Source organism: Siphateles boraxobius, unplaced genomic scaffold (assembly GCF_051911475.1).
Source record: "Siphateles boraxobius isolate OS27281-9 unplaced genomic scaffold, OSU_SipBor_1 5, whole genome shotgun sequence".
Classification (NCBI taxonomy): domain Eukaryota; kingdom Metazoa; phylum Chordata; class Actinopteri; order Cypriniformes; family Leuciscidae; genus Siphateles; species Siphateles boraxobius.
The window spans coordinates 21,211,550-21,231,170 of record NW_027509141.1 but is presented as its reverse complement, the minus strand read 5'-3'; the positions used below and the strand labels follow the sequence as shown (position 1 = coordinate 21,231,170).

Sequence of the window (19,621 nt, the reverse complement as noted above, 5' to 3'; positions counted from 1 at the left end):
ATGTTAGTAGTTAAAGACATTTAATATAAAGTAGGACCGAGGATTATATAATGTAACTGTGCAATCTCTGTCTCTGTAACACATTATTATTCATTATTATATATAGTCATCATAATTGATTATTACATTACGATGGCAGTGAGCACACATTAAGAATGTGAGAGATATTGGATTGGATCTGGCCTGAATCTACAATGTCTATTAATAACAGCTAAAAACGGTAAATCTGAGCTAGTATGCATGTCTACCTCTAAATGGATCATCCACTGCCTTTTATTTTGAGCAGAAAGACTGAATAAACAGGACAAGTACTGTGGCTTTGTTGGCTTGTGTGGAAATACACAGAGTATGTGTGTGTTTTGATGTGACTGTGTGCACATGAAAGTAATTGTGATGCATGTGTGTAAGTGTGAGCGTGCGTGCACGCACGTGTGTGTGTGTGTGTGTGTGTGTGTGTGTGTGTGTGTGTGTGTGTGTGTGTGTGTGTGTGTGTGTGTGTGTGTGTGTGTGTGTTGTGATCCCTTGAGATGAGGGGGGCAATCATCAGGCCACAGTGCTCTGGGGGAACAGAGAGCAGTAAACGGGTCTCCATGGCAACCCCCTTCTGAGTCTGGCTCCCTGTAGAATGCCTGGGGTGAACCTGAGGGTACATGGACGCTGTGTCTTTATATATGTTTGTGAATGTGTCTTTGCTGTGTCAGTGTATAGTGCCGTTCAACCTTCTTTCACATCAGCGTCTCAGGAGAGATGCCTGATAAATGTTTGGCTCACGGCGTTGAAACAAACTCTTTGGAAGAAATTATGAATGCTGTTAGCAAGCATGCCATTAATACAAGATCATGAAAAACGTTTTTTACTAGGACTTGCTGTGAGCTTGAAGGCTACAGTCACTGCGCCCAGCATGTGTACTGTGAACTGCTGTTTAGTTTCACCAACCGCCTTTGGCACAGTAGATGATATATTTTACCTAATCAATTTCTTTCTCTCTATTTATCTATCCATCCATCTATCGATCTATCCATCCATCCATCCATCCATCTATATACCTATCTATATATCTATATATCTATCATTTAGCTATCTACTCTATCCATCCATCCATCCATTTATTTATCTGTCCATCTATACAGGTTTTTTAAGTCTCTTATGCTTACCAGGGCTGCATTTGTTTGATTAAAATAAAGTAAAAACAATAGTATTGTGAAATATTATTACAATTTAAAATAACTGTTTTCAATTTTAAAATATTTTAAAATGTCATTTATTTCTGTGATGACAACACAGCATTTTTAGCAGCCTGTACTTCAGTCTTCAGTGTCACATGATCTTTCAGAAATCATTGAGCCATTTTTGTGGAAACTATGATAATTTTTTTTCAGGATTCTTTGATGAACAGAAAGTTCAAAAGAACAGCTTTTTTTTACAACGTACTGTAAGAGTCTTGACTGTCACTTTTGATCAATTTAATGCATCCTTGCTGAATAAAAGTATTAATTTCCTTCAAACAACAATAAAAATATCTTACTGACCCCAAACTTATACACACACACAATTCTGACCAGCACTGTATATACATGCATACACACACGCACACGCACACGCATACGCATTTTGAGATGTCAGGGAGTATTGGTTTTGGTTAGTCTACTTGGTAAATCATGAATGTGAATGTCCTCATAACAATCTGGCATCAGATCCTCTGCCTAGAAAAGAGCAGCTGTTTGATGACATTGATATGACCACAAGCTGTAAATGTCTGTGTTTGCAACTGTGCATGTGTGAGAACAAATCTTGTTCTGCCACTCACTGAGGAGTCTTTCAGAACGCTATTAAACCTGTTATTAAGGTTCATGTGTCTCTGACTCTCACACACACACACACACACACACACACACACACACACACACACACACACACACACACACACATTACTATGTGACCATTTGCACACAGAAGAACAAGCACTCACATCACCGACATTGGCTACATGTCTTGTACATATTTTCAGCAGATTAAAGTGCTCAAGGCCTGGCATGTTCATTTAATAATAATAAAAACTCACTGTTATTAGATCACCATTTCAATTCTAAAAACAGTTCCCAGAACATGGGTAAATCATGACAGCAAGACAGAAGATTAATGTATTGTCTTATTAATGCCCGTGTTCTGTTGAGATTGACTTTAACTGGACTTCAAGCATACAAGCAGTAATGTTGATGTAAAAATTTTAATTTTTAACTTTATTTTTATGTTTTTCTGACCAAATAAAAACCCAATATGCAGATATTATTGAAGTTTCATCTCTGTGTTTTACCATAAATTACATGTTGCTTTCAGAAATTGACAAATGAGAGGAGTGGAAGTCACTGAGTTCTATGTTTGCCTGCATGAGACTCATTTGAACTGTTATGATATCTCAGATTAGCCATATCAGTGTATATTTTCAAACTTTCACACGGGAAACACAAAAAATCTTTTATTATACTATTTTTGGAAAAATGTATCTGGCTATATAACATATTCTGCATAATCTGAAATCTGAACAAATGCTTCTTTCTGGTAGTCATATCAGTGTTGCCAGAGATCGAGCCATATGCCTGTATTCATTTGCATGCAAATGAAATTCACTGTATCACAGTGCATAGAGTTGCTAGTACTAATAAAGCCTGTAGGTGGCAGCAGAAGAGCTTACATTTCCATATACACCGCATCAATATTGTATGATGCTAAATGGAATGAGAATGACTCATTTCTCACTTTTGAGCCTCAGTCACACTGTACACACTAAAAACCGGCCATGTCTGTGTGCCCCTGGACCAGCTATCCTCTCTTGACATTATAAAAGGGAATCAATATCCTGAGAATTTTTTTGTCTAATTGTTGTACGATAAACAAAATCAAATAGAAAGATGCATTACAAAACATTATTGAGCATCATCCATTCGTATATATATATCTTTATTCTAAGCTGTCCTCTGCAAGAATTTAAAATCTGAATAGTAATTAAAATTAATTAAATTAATAAAAACTAATTTAAATAAACTATTCATTTCTGCTCAAAGAATATTATTAGCCTGTCATATTATTTGTATAAAGTGTTAAAGTAGCTGTTAGTGAGCATGTGTGATTCCCAAATAATAGCCTGAACATAAACACCATCTATACCACAAACATACAAATATACACTGACCCACAAAGATTTGGTCAGAGGTTCATTGCATTAAAAGCCCAAACCCTGTGGTAGAGAAACACTAATCTATATTACTGATCTATATCACAAGTAACACACAAAGTGTGCACGCGCACACACACACACGCGCACACACACACACACACTCCTCAGCAAAGCTCTCCTTGTTATGTAATCCACAGTGCCTAGAGCTACAATACTGTGACACAATAGAGCAGAAACAAGACCAGTCACATAAGACCACTACCTTCTTTTCAAAACACGAGAGGTTTGTGTTTGAAACATATACGTTTACTTTTTATATTACAAATGATTATTAATAAAGAAAAATGATTTCCCAGTTAAACACATTGTGATCAGCAGCACAAACTAAAACCATTTTCGCCCTCATTGCAAGTGAACTCGCATATTTTCGATCATGTTTTTTATCATATTTTCAATCATGTTTTTTTTCAATGATTCATTTAGAGCATACATATGTTTGGGTCACGACCTGAGAATCACTAAAATCCAAAGTTCTGCTTCCCAAAAACAAATGCAGAGTTTGATACATGACCTACTACAATCAACAACCCTTTCATTTTCTTAGTTTTTATGTAAGGTTGGTTCAAGAGGGGGTCATGAAAGCATTCAATCTCTAAAAACTGCTGCCTGAAAAGCACATCCTACAATCTGAGCCCTCAAACACAGGACCAATCTGGCAGACTTGATCAGACTAAATTATGATTTGAAAAATAGCTTTTTTTCATTCATCATAACCACTCCACTTTCATACAAGTGCAGGCCTTTGGGTTAGGCCATCGCCATGCAGTTTTTTTCCCCCTGTGTTTTACAATTGTTGCTTGTCAGCTTATATGATGTGACCTCAGTGAAAATTGTGGGCAAAAGCCAAGGCACATCAGCTGTCTTGTATGTCATGCTGTGCCATATTCATCTTTGCAGACTGTTGTCACGATTGACAGCGTTGACTAGGCATTTTACATGATCACTCTCTCTGTCACATTCTGACATTGTCATTTACACAAAATGTAACAAGTCAAGGTCTGCGACTCTGCTTTGATTATATAGTAAGCAAACAATCAGTTCTAACGTGTTGGATGCAGGAGAAATGGGCAGGAGTAAAGACCTGAGATACTCTAACAACGCCAGCAGTGGTAAGAACATACCAATAATGGTCCAAGGAGGTACAAACCACAAACCGGCGACAGGATGTTGGGCATCCAAGATTTATTGATGCGTAAGGGCAACAAAAGCTATCCTGTCAGGTCCGAACTTACAACCGTGGCACAAGTCACAAAATTTTAATGATGGTGATGATGGACAGCTGTGTACGTGTGCGCCATTTACCTAGGGAAGTAATGTCATCAGGATGTGCTGTGGGAAGATGAAAGCTGGTGGAGGGAGTGTTGATGTTCTAGGCAATATTCTACTGGGAGACCCTGGGTCAATTTGACACTTTCCACCTATATAAATGTTGCAAACTAGGTACATGGCTTTTTCTATTTGACAGTTGTCATTTTTATAAATGTAAATGCTTAAGTCACATTCTGACATACTGTAAAGTCAGTTATAGAGAAACAAAGTCGCAATTACAATTGCAAGAGAGATATCAGGTCACATTGTGAGATAAAAAGTCACATTGCAAGGTATAAGATCAGCTATAAGAAACAAAGTTGCAATTGCGAGATATATAGTTGCATGTACTCTGACATAGAAACAGGCTTTCATAGTTGACTGGTTATTTTTCAGAGTGAACGCAATTTTGATAGTAAGAATTTAACTTAAAGGCAAAATGTGGCAAAAATCATACAGCATGCGAAACGATTAAGAGTGTAAGCTGACAAAAGAAGTGGGTGCATGTTCAGTAAAAGGTGTGGGGATTCGTTTTTCTGCGTATGTGTGTGTTTCCTCTCTTTCTTACCCTTGAATTAGTCTCCTCATACACAAACAAATGTGATGTGTAATTGAATAATCTGATCAGCGTACGGTTTTCCTAAGTGTTGATTACATGCCCAGAATTGTTACTTCATCATTAAGCGTTACATCTCACCACAAACAGAATGAGCCAACTGTGTACACAATAAGATCAACTGATCATGTAGCTATATCACGCACACACACACACACACACACACACACACACACACACACACACACACACACACACACACACACACACACACACACACACACACACACACACAGCTTCAGCAAACAGCATTTGATGGGATTTAAGATTAAGTTCCTCCAGCTCTGAATAACATGAACGGTTCAGTGAGAATGTGCCTGACGACAAGCAATAAAACCTCGACAGGTTTGTTTAGGTTAGTGTACATTGACTGATTTAATTAGTCTGTAAGATAATCATTTACTCCAGACAGCAACTTTCGAGGTCTGGTGGCGCGAACAAATGACAGTGTAAAAGGTTATGACTCTTCAAAACTTCCTCAGTGCGTGAACTTCTGCTGAGAAGGGAAGCTGGATGCAGTATAATATTGATGCAGAGATCATACAAAAACAAAATGCTTGCAAAGATTTTTATGTAAGACTTACGTTGGTTTGGAAGCCTCTGCTTGGTCAGTCTGAAGTTTCTGTCCACCTTCCACCTCCATGGTGCAGTAAACAATCCGGTTAGGAGCTAAAGACTTCAGACCTTGTACCTCCATAATCACCACCTGTGGGGAAAACAACAGGAGATTTCCTAATTTCCAACGCACGCACATGAATTTGTTCTTAACATCGTTCTAATGTTAGTGAATTTGGAGTATTATAAATGAGCTGCCACGTGCACAAGGTTAGTCATTAGCATAAAACTCACCCAACCATCTCCATATAAAGGGAATTCCACACAACCTTTCCTTTAAAGGCTTTCGTCACTCTCGCCAAACATATGCCACTCTCTGCAGAAGCTCTCAAGTCAGAACCTCGAGCAATCCCAAGTGTGTCATTCTCAAAACCGGTTTAAACACCTTTTATACAGACCCAGATTACAGATCTCTGATTAGCCAGCTGTACATATGCATAAATCTGCGTTATTCAGAGAAACCTCGCAGCTGAAGCTATACCGCAGCTTTTCTTACTCTTTCACTGTACCTATAAATATGATGAAATATATTTAAGATTCAATTAAATTGAATTATTTATTTATAATAAAATATAATATAATATAATACAATATAATATAGTCGTGTTCAGATGAATTAGGCTATAACTTCTAAACACAATTACAAGACCCCACAGAGAAAGTGCTTTTTGTGTATATGTGGTATTAGTTTTTCCTACATTTTTGATACATTTAGAATAAATTTTAGTATGAAAGTTTTTGGTGAATCATTATTTGTTTGTGAAAACGTTCCTACGCAGATTTCATGCACAAATTTGTGCATATACATGCTTAGTGGATGAGACCCAGATCCATAATGACAAAAACAAAATTGGTTTTGCCAAAGAAAGCAATACTTTTTCTAAAAATAAATTAAAAAATTTATTGACAAATAATTTCCAGTATAAAATATTGTTTTAAATTTAGCCAAATATTTTTTATAATCCATATTTTTCCTAATTTCTCTTAAATTGTGGTCTGAGTGTAATGGGGGTAACAGCAATGAAAAATCGACCTGAGAAGAGTCAGGTGATTAAAGTTCATCGCGACATGACTGACTCATTACTGTCTTTTTTGAAGTTTAAAAGCTCCAGTCCCCAATCATTGTAATTGCATGTGGAAAAACACATTATTCAGAAGTTCTCAATTTATTTTCTCTGGTAGAAATAAAAGTAATTTGGGTTCGGAACAACATGAGGGTGAATAAATGATACATTTTTGGGTGAACTAATCCTTTGGCATTTGAGATAAGTTTCACCTTCATCCAAACCCACACACACACACACACACACACACACACACACACAGACACACACAGCAGCCGTGCATGAGGAGAGAGGATGGGAGATGTGTCAGATAAAGCCGTCATAACAAAGGTATCCGTTAAAGGGGAACGAGCTGTTAACACACGACATACATCACATGGTTTTATTGCTCTCTTCTTCAGGGAATATCTCCTCTCAGATACTGTCACTTGATTAAAGCTGGCTTTATAGCAGGTTGTCAGTACTACTCAGGATTTTCTCTGTGGCTTATGCTAAGTAAGGCCTGCCTACACACACACGGACACACAAATTCAGAATTCTCCTGTCCTCTTTTAAACCTGACAATGAAGAGAAGATGACATTTTCAATTTGTCACTCTCTGCAAATCAAAGACCAGTATACCACTAATGCACCAACATGGTGTTATATTTGACAGTGATATGCAACATGTTGTAATGAGATTTTCAAAGCAATAACTGTGCAAATTACATTATTACCCAATAAATAATAACACAAAAATCACGAATGTTAAGTCAGTAATGAAATGTCAAAACCATCACAGATTCAATTATCCAATCAATGTCTATCAAATCACAAGATACAACAAGATAGTGGTGAAAAGGAAAGAGCTGATGCTGAGTTTGTGTTTGTTTCATATGCTCATACAAAGAATGGGCAATGAGATGTGGTTTCCTGGAAAATTCCATGTTATAAAAAGATCTGAAACAAGGCCAAAAATAATGGGAGAGATACATTTGTGAGTTTTGTGTATCTCAATTAAGGAAAAATCATTTTAAATTTTGAAACTCTTTAAACACTAGGTAACAACAGCCCAAATTTCAAACACTAATGTACATGATCTTGCATGCAGTATATTGTATATATAAACCTATTCTGACGGGTATTTTGCACTTCACAGATGCATTTCACAGATGCACGACTTTGGTTAAAAAAAAAAAAATAAACATGAGAAAATTACCTCATTACCTAAATTAGTTTTTCTCAGGGGTCTTTTGAAAGATAGAATTACACCTCAGTAGGAATACCTAAATATTCTTTTTAACATTATTTTATTTAGTCCTTTGTGATTTAGCTAACTACACCTAAATTTAATATGGATATACAGAAAAAAATAATAAATCAACAAAGAGAGTTGAAAAAAAAATAGGGATTTAGAGTTTAAAGAGGTCATGTTTCGACCAAAACATTATTTGAACATGTTAACCGAAATGCAGGCCACAATGCTAACCAGGAACAAGTACCTCCAGAGTGAAAGACAAAACTACGTCAGACTTGGAGAGCTGATTCTCGTCCTCTTGGCCCATGTCAATGATGGAGGTGTTGTGGCCTCTCTTGAGCTTCTGTAGTTTGAACTCTCCACCTTTAGACACTGGCATGCTCTCCAGATTGGCCATCAGCAAGTTTACGGAAGACTTCAGCTCCTCAATGTACATGGCCTCCATGTCCCTGGACACAAACTTAGGGAACCTGCCAGCCTATTCAAGGTGTTAAGAGAGAAAAAAAAATCTTGCCAAGAGGGAAAAAACAAGACATCGGGACATTTTGTGCTTTGAAATATGGTACTTTGTAAGCCTACAAAGAACAGTATACCACAGCTTAATGCGTAATTGTCTGAGATTGTAACACATACTTTTGTGAACTGATCAGCCATTTGGAGTCGTCCATCCAGCTCTCTTCTAATCTGGGCAGCCTGTTCATCAGGATTATCCAGCTGTAAAACACAAACATTTTAATGCATTTAAACTGACATTCCAACTTTTGGAATACAATAAATCGTGACAAAATATCAAAGTTCAACTGAAAGGTAAACTTTTTTAAATGTTCACTGTATATACATGAAGAACAATTTATTAACCATTGACAAAAGGCCCATATAGATCAGAGCCGAAAAAATTAAATAAAAAAATCATCCAAAAATGTATCACATTCTCTTCAAAAATATTAAGCAGCACAACTTTTTACCAAGTTGATAATATGAAATGTTTGATGATAATAATATGAAATGTTTGATGATAATAATAATAATAATAATAATAATAATAATAGTAATGATAATATGAAATGTTTTGAAGGATCATGTGCCACTGAAAACAGGACAATGATGCTGAAAATTCAGCTTTGCCATTACAGGAATAAATTAGAGTTCTCTTACGAGAGTATCTCTCGTACTGCGTAATATCTTACGCTATGGGGAAAACCTCTTTTCCACGAGATATTGAAGCCAAAAATTATCCTTTAATTTTGATTAATGTAAAACGCTGTGCGGCAGCGTGCAGACATAGGCGCCTTTAATGTGCGCCTATTGGCTGCCCTGCGGCAACAGCAGCAAGCCTATCGAGAGAGGCCCTGCGTGACGTGACATCCAATGGGGGTGCTTCGCGCCCATTTCGTCACGTCCCGCCAGAATAGGCGTGGCCTTGGCCTATAAATACGCTCGACAGGCTGATACAAACTGATTTTCATCTCTTCAGCGAAGCACTACTGCATCGCTGGATCCAGAGTGAGAAGCCGCGCCGTCTGATAGTAAGCCTTCTGCGGGACGAGCCTTCGAGCCTGAAGGCGCTGGCCTTCACCTCGCCGCCTTCAGCCGCCGTACCTGCTACGCTTTCCGGCGTTAATATCCTTTTTCACTGCTAGAGTGTGTGTTCGCCGTCGCGACTCACACTCTCTCTCTCTCTCTCTCTCTCTTTATCTAAAAGAGCAGCGTCTTTTTGAAGACGCTTCGTTCCTGTGGAACTATTGCCATGGTGACTCTGAGGACTTGCCGGGCATTTTTTCTCCGAGTCTGCACTCCCGCCCGCTGTAGTGCCGCGCCGCAAAGCGCCGTATTCAGCGGGTCCTCGAGCCTTCTCCAGCCCGTGAAAGCTCGCCGGTTCGCCCGCCAGCTTCACCAGCTTCAATCGAGTCGCTCACTGACGGACAGCGGCCGCCGCGCGCCGCCGCTTCCGCCATTAGTGACGATAAGATAGCTGCATCGGTAGAGGAGGCCAGCTATTGCCATGGTGAGTGAGACTCCCGCCCGCTGTAGTGCCGCGCCGCAAAGCGCCGTACTCAGCGGGTCCCCGATCCTTCTCCAGCCGTGAAAGCTCGCCGGTTCGCCCGCCAGCTTCACCAGCTTCAATCAAGTCGCTCACTGACGGACAACGGCCGCCGCGCCCGAGCTTCCGCCATTAATGACGACGAGATAGCTGCATCTGTAGAGGAGGCCAGCTGCTATATCCCCGCGTTGGACAGTGAGGATTGGGCGAGCTCTGTGGATCTCCCCCTTCTGCCCGCGAGTCGTCAGGGAAACGGGCCAGCATCAAAACCGCGGCTAGCTTTCTTTACGTTGTAAGAAAGCTACCCCGCCCCCGCCCCCCGTGGGCATGCGTCACCGGCGAAATGAGGAAAGAGTGTATTTTTAGTCCCGCCGAGGCCGGACCAATCTCCATTTCTCAAACATTTCTCAGCTCCACTTAGTTTGAGCGGCTGAAAATGTCAATATTGCAGCAATGAGCCTGTTGTATAACACGCACGCCTGCAAACAAACGCCAACACACACAAAACTGTGATGACGCTCTATTATGTGTTCGAGCTATTTTAAGCTGTTGTCGTTTCCCCCTGTGGCTCAGTGGCGAAACCTACAGTCATCGCACGGGAGACCCGTGTTCGATCCCAGCTCTCGCAGCAGATAAAATTTGGTCTCGCCGCGGCCAGACTTGCACTGATACTTTTCGCTCGTTCAGTTCCAAGAAAATGTGACTGTTCCAGTGTATTTTGCAGTAAACAAGCCGGTACCATGGCCCGCTTGCCTGCACACAAATGCCGTTTCCACGGCGACCCAGAAAAATTATATAAGCAATGTATTTTCTGGTATTCCGGCCACAGCCGATGGTGTTATGAGTGTAATAAAAATGCCCACAGCCCAGTGTTCATTTCTACACACAAACAGCCCGCCACAGTGCAGGGCTCGCACATATGAAATCAACTCATGTCAATTGTGCATTAAATGTAGTGAATGTGCCCACAACCCAGTGCCCACAAACACTACACACTGCATGTGCCACGTTTTCTGTAAAACGAAACCAACACACATACAGTCAGCTAAGACCCACGGTGTTTAAGTCTCGCCGCGGCCAGACTCCACCGAAACCTCTCGCTCGTTCAGTTCCAAACAATGTGAGTGTTCCAGTGTATTTCGCAGTAAACAAGCCGGTACCACAGCCCACTTGCCTGCACATTAACGCCATTTTTACGGCGACCCAGATAAATCCAATAAAGAGTGTATTTTCTGGTGTCCCGGCCATAGCCGATGGTGTTATGAGTGTTGTAAGAATGCCCACGTCACAGTGCCCATTCCCACACGCAGACACAGCCCGCCACAGTTCAGGGCTAGCACAAATAAAATCGACTCATGTCGATTGTGCAAACGTAGTGAATGTGCCGACGACACAGTGCCCACAAACACTACACAGTGCGTGTCCCACAGTTTCTGTAAAAACGAAACCAACACATATTCAGTCAGCGCAAGCCGACGGTGTTTTCAGTGCAGTAAATGTGCCCGCTGTCCCGCGCCCACATTCACTCACAGACACGCTGAACCCTACGGGGTTTGTCCCGCTCGTCATCTCTCCACAATTTGTCATAGAGAAAGCGAATGCGAACAGGCTGTCCGCCGTGATCGGCGCGCCCCCCACCTCGCACACTTTAAACACAGTGTTCATGTCTCAGCACACCGAAGCTCTGCAGCCGCCGCTGTGCCGCGGCCAGAGCCCGGATATCATTCTGCCTCTAGCTATCCACGAATGCATAGGCAATGCTTCCCGGGGTATCAGAATGGGTGTTGAACACTATAAAGAGAGGCTATTCGCTACAGTTCGCTCGACGTCCCCGCCGTTGCACGGCACGTGTCGAAACCACGGTGGACAACGAAGTATCTCATCTACTTCGAACCGAAATAGCGAAACTACTGAGCAAAGGGGCCATAGAACCTTTATCTCAGGCTCAGAGCGAAGGGGGTGTATACAGCAGATATTTTCTGGTACCGAAAAAAGACGGGGGTCTCAGACCCATTCTAGATCTGCGACAATTGAACAAAGCGCTTCTGAAACGCAAGTTCAAAATGCTGACAACCAGCAAAATCCTCGCGCACGTGCGCCAGGGAGACTGGTTCATGTCAATAGATCTGAAAGACGCCTATTTCCAAATACAGATTGCGTCACGTCACAGGCGATTCTTGAGATTCGCCTTCGAGGGCCAGGCATATCAATACACAGTCCTACCGTTCGGCCTGTCCCCAGCACCCCGTATATTCACAAAGTGCATGGACGCGGCTCTCGCACCCCTGAGACTTCAGGGCATGCGAATTTTGAACTACTTGGACGACTGGTTGATTCTAGCTCGATCACGATCAGAGCTCATAGAACACAAGACCGTTTTACTCGAGCATCTCGAGAATTTGGGTCTCACAGTCAATTGGGCGAAGGGTTCGCTGTCTCCCAGCCAGAAAATCTCTTTTCTGGGAACAGTGATGGACTTGCTGTCTATGACAGCACGTCTGTCGCCGGAGCGAGGACTGAACATTCAGCGCGCCGTGAAATCCTTCCGCCGCGGCTCTATAGTCCCGCTCAAACAGTTTCAGAAAATGCTGGGCCTCATGGCCTCAGCATCCTCAGTACTTCAGCTGGGCCTGCTCCGCATGCGCCCACTGCAGTTATGGCTGAAAGCATGAGTTCCGCCCGGGGCTTGGGCCGCTGGTCTGTTTCGCCTCAGGGTCGACAGGAAATGCGTCTCGGCTCTGAAACCTTGGAAAAAAGCCGACTGGTACCAGTCAGGCGTTTGTCTGGGGACTCCCTCGAGTGTGATGGTGGTGTCCACGGACGCCTCCACCTCGGGATGGGGAGCGCTGCTCGAGGGCAGACCGTTCTTTGGCCAGTGGTCAGAACGGGAGAAGCTCCTACACATAAACTGTCTAGAAATGCTGGCAGTAGACAACGCGCTAAGGCGCTTTTGTCCCCAGATAAAAGGCCGCCATGTCTTAGTCCGGTCGGACAACATGTCAGTGGTGGCGTACATAAATCACCAGGGCGGCGTCAGGTCCCGAAGCCTTTACAGGCTGACGAAACGCCTCCTGGACTGGGCTCAGCACAACCTACTTTCACTGAAAGCAGCGCATGTGCCTGGTCACCTGAATCTGGGACCAGACAGACTGTCCAGAAACAATGTCCCAGCAGGGGAATGGTCGCTGCACCCGCAGGCGATCCAACTGCTGTGGGAGACATTCGGCAGAGCGCAGGTGGACCTGTTCGCGTCCCAGGAAAACGCTCACTGTCCGAACTTTTTCTCCAAGAGCAGGGATGCGCTGGCCCACGAATGGCCCCGACGCCCACTCTATGCTTTTCCCCCCGCCTCGCTCCTGCCTCAAGTGCTGGAACGAATCAGGGAAAATGGATGCCCAGTGCTGCTCGTGGCTCCGCTATGGACGAACCAAACCTGGTTCCCAGTCCTGATGCAGCTGACCAGCACTGCCCCGTGGCCCCGCTATGGACGAACCAAACCTGGTTCCCAGTCCTGATGCAGCTGACCAGCACTGCCCCGTGGCCGATACCGGTGAGGAGAGACCTCCTCTCTCAGGCAAAGGGCTCGATTTGGCATCCTCGCCCGGAGTTATGGTCCCTACATATGTGGGCCATCAACGGGTACCCGCTAACCTCCCGGAGGGAGTGTTAAACACGATCACGCAGGCTAGGGCCCCATCTACTAGACGGCTCTACTCCTCGAAATGGTCAGTGTTCTCTACCTGGTGTCAAGCTCAGGGCTTTTCACCCGTAGACTGCGGGGTTACGGAAGTGCTCTCCTTCCTTCAGGAGCTGCTGGATAAGGGTAGAACCCCGTCCACGCTCAAAGTATACGTGGCGGCCATAAGGGCGTTTGCAAAACCGACGTCTGGCCAGTCACTGGGGAAAAACGACCTCGTCGTGCGATTCCTCAGGGGAGCTCGGAGGCTGAGTCCTTCCAGACCTCCCTCAGTCCCTATGTGGGACCTTTCTACGGTTCTGGAAGCCCTGAAAGGTGCCCCATTCGAGCCAATCCATTTGTCAGACATGAAGCACCTGTCTTTCAAAACGGTATTTCTTGTGGCTCTTGCTTCAATAAAGCGCGTGGGGGACTTACAAGCGCTTTCAGTAAGCGCGTCCTGTATGGAGTTTGGGCCTAATGACTCAAAAGTCATACTCAAACCAAGGCACGGGTACGTGCCAAAATCCCTCAACACACCGTTCAGGGCCCAGGTTATTTCCCTGTGCGCCCTCCCGGTGAACAATGAGGAGGCGGATGCTAATCTCCTTTGCCCCGTCAGGGCGCTGAGAGCTTATGTGTCCCGCTCGTCTGTCTTCAGGTAGACCGAGCAGCTCTTTGTTTTGTTTGGCGGACACTCCAAGGGACTGGTCGCATCAAAACAGAGCCTATCCAGATGGATAGTCGATGCCATAGCGCTGGCTTACACTTCTAAGGGCCTGCAGTGTCCTTTGGGTGTCAGAGCGCACTCCACGAGAGGCGTGGCCTCTTCGTGGGCGTGGTCTAGTGGGATTTCCTTGCATGATATCTGTATGGCGGCGGGCTGGGCCTCGCCGTCTACATTTATAAGGTTCTATAACCTAGAGGTTCCCGCCTTACAGGCCAAGCTGCTGTCGGTCTAGAATTCAGTACTATCTGTCCCGCTGCGCAGACGCAGAATGCTGAGTTTTGATTGAGTATCGCTCACTGATCGATGGAACAGCTCCATGGGTGTTGAATAGCCCGTTCTTTTGCCCAGTTCAGGCTGAACGCGTTCACCCTGTCTGCGGGATATACTGTTGACATAACTAGCTCCTATGGGATGCTATTTCATGGGGAATGATGCTGGTAGCTTCTCTTCTCCGACTCTCTGTGAGTCTACGGTGATTATACACTATATGAGCCCCGGGCTACTGCCCTTGGGACTTTGGTGTCGGATCCCAGTACGCACGGCGTCTTACATTGTGTTCCCCATAGCGTAAGATATTACGCAGTACGAGAGATACTCTCGTAAGAGAACGTACTCGGTTACTAACGTAACCTCGGTTCTCTCTAGAGAGGGAACGAGTACTGCGTATCTTGCCGTGCATACAAAAGCGCTGGTTCGTTTCAGCGATGAAAACCAGTTTGTATCAGCCTGTCGAGCGTATTTATAGGCCAAGGCCACGCCTATTCTGGCGGGACGTGACGAAATGGGCACGAAGCACCCCCATTGGATGTCACGTCATGCAGGGCCTCTCTCGATAGGCTTGCTGCTGTTGCCGCAGGGCAGCCAATAGGCGCGCAAGCCGTCTTGCCTATGTCTGCACGCTGCCGCACAGCGTTTTACATTAATCAAAATTAAAGGATAATTTTTGGCTTCAATATCTCGTGGAAAAGAGGTTTTCCCCATAGCGTAAGATATTACGCAGTACTGGTTCCCTCTCTAGAGAGAACCGAGGTTACGTTAGTAACCGAGTACGTTTTATAGTGTTTTTGATCAAATAAATGCAGCCTTTGGGAGCATAAGAGACCTCTTTCAAAAACATTTTTAAACATCCACAGACCCTAAACTCATGAACAGTACTGTATGTATAACATAAATTAAAACTGCATACCAAGACTTGTTTGCAGAGAAAACATCTTGAAAGAAGTTTTAAGCGTTTGTGGCGAGAAGGGAAATTGCTATAGGTCTAATATAATGACTACGCCACCTGGGAATTCTTAACCCAGGAATACAAGCCTAATAAATAGGATGCACAGATTTATTCCCGTAGTAGGACAAGAGACGTGGATAAATAAATAATTGCTTTATTGAATGTCACAATAGTAATAAATAAGTCAAGACAAAGACAATACCAGGAAAATGTTCAAAATAATACTCCAACAACGAGTAGCACAAAACCTCGCAACATCAATACACAATAAACCTAAACAGAAGGGCTACATTCAATTAGTCAGATGGCAGGACTGAGTGTGGCCAGCAGGGGGAGACTCAATGAGCACCACAACACTCACTAAGTAGCACACAAAATGCAAAAGAGAACCCAAAAATAAACAACAAGATTAGTATCACCTCCACACACAGTGCCAGAAGTTACACGCACAAAAGTAAATCAAGTCAAGCCCCGCCCCTTTGCTTTAGACACTCAATTCCTAATGAACTAAAAAAAACAGAATATACAGAAAGTTAAATACAGTTCACAATAGAAACAGATACAAAATAAATGAACTAAACAATAAACATTAGAAAGAAACGATACAATTACCAAACTCACACCACACTCTCCTGGTAAACATTCACGCATACACACACGCACGCACGAACACACTAAAACTGAATGGAAGTAATATCCCTCTTATCAACCTGCATACGTTTTCAGTTTCGTCTCGGCCGCAGCCAGAGTGGAATGAACTTGACGCAAATCCTTTGCTTTTACTATCTAATTGAACCAGCAGCAAAATAGCAGCGCTCCGAAATCAATGAGCGAACGTCGGGTGACCCCAGCACCGGAATCCTCCCCACTACTCAGCAAAATATACTGCACGTTTGGGGTGCGAGGATTCCCAGTCACGGCAGTCCAAAGTGCAAAAATCAACGCGCACGCTGTGAAGAGGCTACCGACACATCAGCCGTAGGTAACAGTACTCGTTCTCCTACATGTCATAAGAGAGACTTTACAAACAATTTTCCCGCATGCTCCTCAGCATGCGGAACCGGAAAAGCAAGGAAGAAGCTCCGTGACGCAATTCCATGCAACACAGGTATATATGATCCGCCTTTAGCCATGATAGGCTTAATAAATAAACCCGACGCAACCAATAGCAGCCCGAAGCCAAACATCTATACTGCCACATTCTACCCCCAGCTCTTTTATCGTCGCCCCGATGATACACAAATATGGTGTATTAACCCCAGGGCCTAAAAAGGGAGCCGATTCATCACTGGTCATTACGCCCGAAGAAGACACTTGTTACAAGTCCTCTTGCCATGACGGCTACACGACGAGAACCACATAAGAGACACTGATTACAAGTCCTCTTGCCATAACGGTTACACGACGAACACACAAAATAAAATCGAGATACTTGCTACAAGTTCCCTTGCCATGACGGCTACATGATGAGAAACACGAGGGAGACACTCATTAAGAGTCCCCTTGCCATGACGGCTACACGACTGAAACACCTAAGAGAGATACTTGTTACAAGTCCCCTTGCCATGACGGCTACATGAAAAACACAAGGGAGACACTTACTACCAGTCCCCTGCCATGACGGCTACATGACGAACACACAAAATAAAATAAAGATGCTTGTTACAAGTCCCTTTGCCATGACGGCTACATGATAAGAAACACGAGGGAGACACTCGTTAAGAGTCCCCTTGCCATGACGGCTACACGACTGAAACACCTAAGAGAGATACTTGTTACAAGTCCCCTTGCCATGACGGCTACATGAAAAACACAAGGGAGACACTCACTACCAGTCCCCTGCCATGACGGCTACACGACTGAAACACCTAAGAGAGATACTTGTTACAAGTCCCCTTGCCATGACGGCTACATGACGAACACAAAAAATAAAATAGAGATACTTGTTACAAGTTCCCTTGCCATGACGGCTACATGATGAGAAACACGAGGGAGACACTCGTTAAGAGTCCCCTGCCATGACGGCTACACAATAAAAAAAACAAAATATACTAATTGCAAGTCCTCTCGCCATGACGGCTACATGACAGTAGAAAGATACCGAATCTCTTCCTGTGCCTCTCCTTGTTACTTCCAAAAAAACGAAAATCTGATCTGGAATAGACAAATTCGAATACAGGCCCGAGCCTCCTCAATCCACTCGCCGATGCCAATGCCTGACCGGTCACTAAACTCAGGACACTTCCTATCCCCTGGTACAAAGACAAATCGTTCAGACAAACCAACATTAGCGCCAACGGACGGGGCTGGGGGTGTAGCAAGCAAAACGGTCGCGTTGCCAGGGAGACTACTTGACCCTGGGGCGGCAACTTTCTTACCAAAAACAGAACCCCATCAAGGAAGGCACAAACGGAAATTGGAAGACTCGAACTGAACGGGCACTGCTGTTTTGATGCTTTTCTAGAAAGGAGAGAAAAAAAACAATTGTTACACTAAAAATAAATACCCACGTCTCTGTCGCAAGTATGGGAAACCCTGCCGACTACGCCAAGTGTGGCGAGAAGGGAAATTGCTATAGGTCTAATATAATGACTACGCCACCTGGGAATTCTTAACCCAGGAATACAAGCCTAATAAATAGGATGCACAGATTTATTCCCGTAGTAGGACAAGAGACGTGGATAAATAAATAATTGCTTTATTGAATGTCACAATAGTAATAAATAAGTCAAGACAAAGACAATACCAGGAAAATGTTCAAAATAATACTCCAACAACGAGTAGCACAAAACCTCGCAACATCAATACACAATAAACCTAAACAGAAGGGCTACATTCAATTAGTCAGATGGCAGGACTGAGTGTGGCCAGCAGGGGGAGACTCAATGAGCACCACAACACTCACTAAGTAGCACACAAAATGCAAAAGAGAACCCAAAAATAAACAACAAGATTAGTATCACCTCCACACACAGTGCCAGAAGTTACACGCACAAAAGTAAATCAAGTCAAGCCCCGCCCCTTTGCTTTAGACACTCAATTCCTAATGAACTAAAAAAAACAGAATATACAGAAAGTTAAATACAGTTCACAATAGAAACAGATACAAAATAAATGAACTAAACAATAAACATTAGAAAGAAACGATACAATTACCAAACTCACACCACACTCTCCTGGTAAACATTCACGCATACACACACGCACGCACGAACACACTAAAACTGAATGGAAGTAATATCCCTCTTATCAACCTGCATACGTTTTCAGTTTCGTCTCGGCCGCAGCCAGAGTGGAATGAACTTGACGCAAATCCTTTGCTTTTACTATCTAATTGAACCAGCAGCAAAATAGCAGCGCTCCGAAATCAATGAGCGAACGTCGGGTGACCCCAGCACCGGAATCCTCCCCACTACTCAGCAAAATATACTGCACGTTTGGGGTGCGAGGATTCCCAGTCACGGCAGTCCAAAGTGCAAAAATCAACGCGCACGCTGTGAAGAGGCTACCGACACATCAGCCGTAGGTAACAGTACTCGTTCTCCTACATGTCATAAGAGAGACTTTACAAACAATTTTCCCGCATGCTCCTCAGCATGCGGAACCGGAAAAGCAAGGAAGAAGCTCCGTGACGCAATTCCATGCAACACAGGTATATATGATCCGCCTTTAGCCATGATAGGCTTAATAAATAAACCCGACGCAACCAATAGCAGCCCGAAGCCAAACATCTATACTGCCACACGTTAATCATTACATTTTGTTAGATGTACCATACCAACCATACCAAATAAACCTCAAGAAAACTATATTTCATATCTGAATGTGGCTTCCTGCAAGCCTCTATCCCCTAATTGCACAGCTCTGTCCATTT

General features: G+C 43.5%; 1 protein-coding gene across 8 annotated transcripts in view; it reads right to left on the bottom strand.

Moving 5' to 3' along the window:
* cadpsa (Ca2+-dependent activator protein for secretion a) overlaps positions 1-19,621 on the bottom strand; it is a 151,228-nt gene that overhangs the window by 71,869 nt on the left and 59,738 nt on the right. For all 8 annotated transcript variants that reach the window (XM_077203229.1, XM_077203231.1, XM_077203230.1 and 5 more), the window contains exons 5-7: positions 8,709-8,789; positions 8,320-8,553; positions 5,744-5,865 (exon numbers count right to left, since the gene is read on the bottom strand). In XM_077203229.1, coding sequence (XP_077059344.1) covers positions 5,744-5,865; positions 8,320-8,553; positions 8,709-8,789 — 437 coding nt within the window. The remainder of the gene's footprint in view (positions 1-5,743; positions 5,866-8,319; positions 8,554-8,708; positions 8,790-19,621) is intronic.